At 52.1% G+C, this 6,150-nt stretch overlaps 1 protein-coding gene across 1 annotated transcript in view; it reads left to right on the forward strand.

The window, feature by feature from the left end:
• Pld4 (phospholipase D family member 4) overlaps window positions 1-5,728 on the forward strand; it is an 8,582-nt gene extending 2,854 nt beyond the window's left edge. The window contains exons 4-12 of the mRNA XM_013350298.2: window positions 244-410; window positions 757-940; window positions 1,249-1,369; window positions 2,356-2,483; window positions 3,640-3,840; window positions 4,387-4,526; window positions 4,632-4,797; window positions 4,882-4,978; window positions 5,206-5,728. Of these exons, the coding sequence (XP_013205752.1) occupies window positions 244-410; window positions 757-940; window positions 1,249-1,369; window positions 2,356-2,483; window positions 3,640-3,840; window positions 4,387-4,526; window positions 4,632-4,797; window positions 4,882-4,978; window positions 5,206-5,405 (1,404 nt within the window). The 3' untranslated portion in view covers window positions 5,406-5,728. The remainder of the gene's footprint in view (window positions 1-243; window positions 411-756; window positions 941-1,248; window positions 1,370-2,355; window positions 2,484-3,639; window positions 3,841-4,386; window positions 4,527-4,631; window positions 4,798-4,881; window positions 4,979-5,205) is intronic.
• The last annotated feature ends 422 nt before the right edge of the window (window positions 5,729-6,150 follow it).

Genomic DNA, 6,150 nt, shown 5'->3' on the forward strand with positions numbered 1-6,150 from the left:
GGTGGTGGAGGTGGTGGTGGTGTGTGTCAGGCCAGACTGAGGCCACCTGGACTTCTTAGCTTGTCCATGCCTCATCACTGCAGAGAGGACCATAGGGAGGACCCTGTCTAGACTTTGCTCTCTGTGTCCCTCACACCCTTGCTCACCCCTGATCCCTCCCCAGAAGCCTGGGCATTATCTCTTATAACATAGGGAGGGTTGCCTTGACTGTTGAGAAGGCTGTGGGGATATCTCCTCCTGCAGGTACTGGGGTTGCTGGCTATACTGGGGATCAGCTTCACGACTATCACCTTGTTCCTGGGGCAAGATCCCATGTCTCTCACCAGTCATCAGATGTGCCCCAAGGAAGTGCCCTCCAGGTCTTGGGAGTTCCTGGGAGGAGAAACTGGGCAGCAGAGGAACTCCTGTCGGTGAGTGAACACTAGGGGCTCTCTTGGCGTTGTGGGGTCTGTGTCTTGGCTGAGTGCATCACTGGGTCCCTGAACAGGTGATACAGGCCACAGAGTGACCTTGATTATCCCAGGATAGAACCTGGATTCCCCCAAGGGAATTCCTTGTGGCCCCTTCTAAGTTAAGCATGCCCCCTCCCTCAGGATCCTCTCTGCATATTCTCCTGGTTATCACCACCCTTAGGGTTTGTGGGGCTCAGGCTAACCCTCTCACACCATTGTCCCCTCTCTGTACCTATGTCCACCCTGGGCAGCAGGAATGGGGCCCCTATAGTCATACCTGGGTGCCTTTCGGTTCTGCCCTCAGGCTGGTCCTCGTGGAAAGCCTCCCTCAGGACCTGCCGTTTGCGTCTGGAAGCCCCGCTGCCCAGCCCCTGGCTCAGGCTTGGATGCAGCTTCTAGACTCTGCTCGGGAGAGTGTCCATGTCGCCTCATACTATTGGTCCCTCACTGGACCCGACATCGGAGTCAATGACTCCTCTTCCCAGCTGGTTGGTCCTTGGTTTTGCTTTCTGACTGTGAGGCTGTCTCAGCTCCCCTGGTGCTGAGTGCTCAGAAAGTCAGGCTTCTGTCTACACAGGGCTCAGCCAGACCCAAGGCTCAGTCTGGGCTGGGGGTGATGGAGAGCAAGGCGCTGGGTGGCTCTTGGGGGCAGGGGAAGAGGGACTGGGGATAGAACACTTGGTTGTGTATGGTGTCATTTATTTGGCTTCTAGTCATGGGTCAAGATTTGGCCTACCTTAGACTGTAGGCAGAGGACCAGCCTGGGGCAGCATCTCATTCTGGCCTGGTGTTTCAGGGAGAGGCCCTTCTACAGAAGTTTCAACAGCTGCTGGTCAGAAACATCTCCCTGTCAGTGGCCACACACAGCCCAACACTGGCCAGGACATCCACTGACCTCCAGGTCTTAGCTGCCCATGGTAGGTGTCTGCAATCTGGGGCTCTGATGCACTGTGTGGCTGGCCCCATGGGACAAAGTCAAAGGCTAGCAGGATTGCAAGGGGCGTGGAAAAGCTTCTCTATTTGTTAGGACCCTGGAGGACTTGAGCCCAGGGCCCACAGGGCGGAGAAGGGGCACTTAGATAAAGCCTTGGCATAGCGGCTACAGTGAAAAACACAAGGCAGTAGGCAGAACCATCATCAGGCTCTGGAACTGCACTGCCTAGATGAGTCTTGGGTCAACCTGTGCCTTCATTTCCTCACCTGCAACAGCCTTGGTCAGAAAGGTCATCCTGAGGGTAAATGATGAACTCAAAGGTACATCTCTAAGGTGGTCCTGAAGTCAGCATTAAAGAGCCAGCTCTATCTATCTACCTATCTATCTATCTATCTATCTATCTATCTATCTATCTATCTATCTATCTATCTATCATTTATCTATCTTCTATTTATCAATTATCTATCTTCTATTTATTTATCAATCATCTATCTATCTATCATCTATCTATCTATCTACTATTTATCTATCTTCTATTAATCAATTATCTATCTTCTATTTATTTATCTATCATCTATCTATCTACCTATCTATCATCTATCATCTATCTATCATCTATCTATCTATCATCTATCTATCTATTACCTATCTATCATCTATCTATCTATCATCTATATATCTATCTGTCTATCATCTTTATATCATCTATCTATCTACCTATCTATCATCTATCTATCTATCATCTATATATCTATTACCTATCTATCATCTATATATCATCTATATATCTATCTGTCTATCATCTTTATATCATCTATCTATCTACCTATCTATCTATTATCTACCTATTATCTATCTATCTACCTATCTATCTATTATCTACCTATCATCTATCTATCTATCTATCTATCTATCTATCTATCTATCTATCTTCTATCATCTCTCTATCATCTATCTTATTTATCACAGGTGCCCAGGTCCGACAGGTTCCCATGAGGCACTTTACTGGAGGTGTCCTACACTCCAAATTCTGGGTCGTGGATGGGGAGCACATCTTCGTGGGTAGTGCCAACATGGACTGGCGGTCCCTGGCTCAGGTGAGTTCCAAGACCCAGAGATGGGAGGCCCCAGACACAGTCTCTCCCCTCTCTGTCTCCAGGGGCTATGTTTGTGCCCTCAGGCATCCCAAGAAAGCTGCTATTGTGGGAAGCCAGCAGGCAGAAACTTGGGTCGCATGCCACTTTTGTCATGCCTCCATAGCAGGGACCAATCGCAGAGCTGTCTTCTCCAGTTGTAAGATTTCTCATGGCCCTGCACTCGGGCCCTGGAGCAGCATTTAGGACCCATGTCGGGCATGGTAGCAAACACTTGCATTCCCAGTGGGAAGTGGAGACTGGCAGATTCCTGGCGCACGCTGGCCAGCCGGCCTATCAACAAGCCCCAGGTCCCAGTGAGAGACCTTGTCTCAAAAAACAAGATGGAGGGCTGAAGAGATGGTTCATCAATTAGGAGCACTGGCTGATCTTCCAGAAGGCAGAGGTTCAATTTCCCAACAGCCACATGGCAACTCACAATAAACTGTAATTCTAGTTCCAGGGGATCCGATGCCTTCTTCTGGCCTCTGTAAGCAGCGGCACACACAGACATGTATGTAGGAAAAACATAGTCATACACATATAGTAATAATAGTAAAACTAAGGTGTACCCTCTGGAAGTATGACCCCTAAGGTTGTCTTCTGGTTTCCAACCATGCACATGTACCTGCACACATGGACACGCTTGCTCACATGTACATACACATCCCCCAAAGAAAGTGCAGACTACAAAGACTGAGGCTTGTAAGAAGTGATGTGTTTCAAAGGCTTGAGTTGTGGCTCAGTAGAACAATATGTGAGTAGCACCACACATTCCTCGGTTCAATCTGTATCAACATGTGTGTGCGTGCACACATACACACACAGCTGTTAGTGCAAATGGCAGGTGGAAACCTAGCCTCAGGAGTTACTACCTGACTGAATTGAATGGCGGGTTTCTTTCCTCCGTGCTTTCATGTGTTTTCTGCTGTATTTGCTTTGAGCACTGGAACCGCGTTAAGGAAAACAGGGACCCTGGTACCCTTATTCCACCCTGGAGTTGATGCTGCCTAGTGGCTGCCAGCTGATCAGGAATTGCACCCCGTCTTACACCCCGGGGGGTTCCACACAACCCCAGAAGATCTTTGCTTTCCATGTCTCCTGACCCTGACCCCTGCAGGTGAAGGAGCTGGGTGCTATCATCTACAATTGTAGTCAGCTGGCTCAGGATCTTGAGAAGACATTCCAGACCTACTGGGTGCTAGGGACTCCCCGAGCTGTTCTCCCTAAAACCTGGCCTCGGAACTTCTCATCTCACATCAACCGCTTCCATCCCTTGCGAGGTCTCTTCGATGGGGTTCCCACCACAGCCTACTTCTCGGTAAGACAGCTAACCCAAAATGGCCCTGGGGCTGCTGCCAAAGGCAGACCCCACTCCAGGACAGGAAGCTGGGCCAGCACTGGCAGTGAGAGAGAGGTGCCAGACTTGAGGGCCTAGGAATCTCCAGGCTGTTGAGGGGGTTTGGGGCCAGGAGGCAGTGGCTGGGCTCTGGGGAGGACAGGGAAGCCCAGAGCACTGATTACTCTTTACTCTGAGGGAATGAAGGCAACCTACCCTCTGCCATGCCCAGGAAAGCCCCAAGTCGGCCCAGACACTGGGAGACCTCATCTGGAGAGAGATCTTCTTTCCAGGCAGGACAGCCTCTGAACACTTGGGCCAGCCCCATGGGGCCCAGGATACCTAGCTGCTTCGGCACCTCCTACCCAGGCCGCAGGGCATTGGGAAACTGCCTCTCTCCCCACATGGGATTTCTTAGAGTCTCACAGGGCGTGCAGCATGTGCAGTGGGGTCACGAACCCAAAAAAAGCCTGATTCAAGGGTGATAGTTAGGGGGCAGTCTTCTGAGAGATGCTTCTCCCACGTCAGGCCTCACCACCCTCTCTCTGCCCTCATGGCCGGACCCGGGATCTGGATGCAGTGCTGGAAGCCATGGCAGATGCCCGTGAGTTCATCTACGTCTCGGTGATGGAGTATTTCCCTACCACACGCTTCACCCACCCTGCAAGGTGGGTCTGGATGAGGTCCACCCTCCTGGTTGGCTACTCCTAGGCAAGGCACAGTTCACCTCCATCCTGACTTCAGGCAGAACACTAACCCCCGCCCCCTTCTAGGTACTGGCCTGTACTGGACAGTGCACTACGAGCAGCGGCCTTCGATAGGGGTGTGCATGTGCGTTTACTGGTCAGCTGCTGGCTCAACACAGACCCCACCATGTTCACTTATCTGAGGTCCCTGCAGGCGTTCAGTGACCCCTCAGCTGGCATCTCAGTGGATGTGGTAAGAGACTGACCTTATGGAATGGGGGCAAAGCACGGTCTTTCTCCCACCCTGAATACGCTAACTCGCTCCTATTCCCGGAAGAAAGTCTTCGTCGTGCCTGTGGGCAATCACTCCAACATCCCATTCAGCCGCGTGAACCACAGCAAGTTCATGGTCACAGACAAGGCAGCCTATATAGGTGAGTGCCTGGGATGGAGCATGGGAGGACAGAGGGCTGGACAAGAGAGGTACACTCGAGTGTTTTGGGGAGCACGCATTAGCTCAGCTTGCCAGCTGAGGCTGGTGGAAAGCCGAATGCCCTACATGAGCGGCTGCCCTGACTGCAGTCTGACGACACCGGAGTAGCCACAGTGCCGGGCAGACTGCAGGGGACATAGGCTCAGGGAGCAGTGTCTCTCCCTCCAGGTACCTCTAATTGGTCAGAGGACTATTTCAGCAGCACCTCTGGTGTGGGCCTGGTTGTCAGTCAGACGATCCCTGGTGCCCAGCCAGGCGCGACCCTGGTACAGGAGCAGCTGAGGCAACTCTTCGAACGTGACTGGAGTTCCCGCTACGCTATGGGCCTGGATGGAGTCCCGAGCCAGGACTGTGTCTGGCAGGGCTGAGGCTTGACCCCTTGACTCTGGCCTGTTGCTCTAAGTGAACACCATGCTCTCATTCACTGAGAAAGCAAAAGGCCTGCACTCGGAGCCTGAGATTGTCATCTGGCAAACAGCTGCCAACAGGGCTCTGAAGTGAAGGAGAGGCTGAGGCAGAGGAAGGCCCACAGTGTCATGGAAAGAAAGCAGCTGCACCCAAGTGACCCCAGAACCCAGCTCTCCCTCTCTGGCCTAACCATGATGAGTTGCTATGGCTGTCCCCAAACATAACATTAGTGCTGTCCAGCTGCAACCCCCAATAAAACCCTGCCACTGGCTTGCGGACTTGGCCCAGGTCAAAAGTAGGCATCTCTGTGTCATTTATCCCTACTCCTTGTTTGTGGTGTGTGTATGTATTTATATGTTCGTGCAGATCCACATGCCATGCTTATGTATGGTGGCCAAGGGTTGGCACGGGGTGTCTTCTCCACTTTAGTGTGTCAGCAGAGTCTCCCTCTGAACCCAGGGCTTGCTGGCTTGACTGGACTAGCTCGTCAACAGGCCCCGGGAATCCTGCTTCTGCCTCCCCAACATTAGAATTGCAAGGTGCTTGGCTAAACCTGGCGCTAGAGAACTGAACTCAGGCCCTCATGCTTCCACAGCAGGACCGTTTGTTATCTTCTGAGCCACATCCCTCGTCCCTTGGTCCATCTTCTCCCTGTGAGCGGGACCTGCCTGCCTCCCCTTCCCTTGGTCCATCTTCTCCCTGTGG

This window comes from Microtus ochrogaster, chromosome 1, assembly GCF_000317375.1.
Source record: "Microtus ochrogaster isolate Prairie Vole_2 chromosome 1, MicOch1.0, whole genome shotgun sequence".
NCBI lineage: Eukaryota > Metazoa > Chordata > Mammalia > Rodentia > Cricetidae > Microtus > Microtus ochrogaster.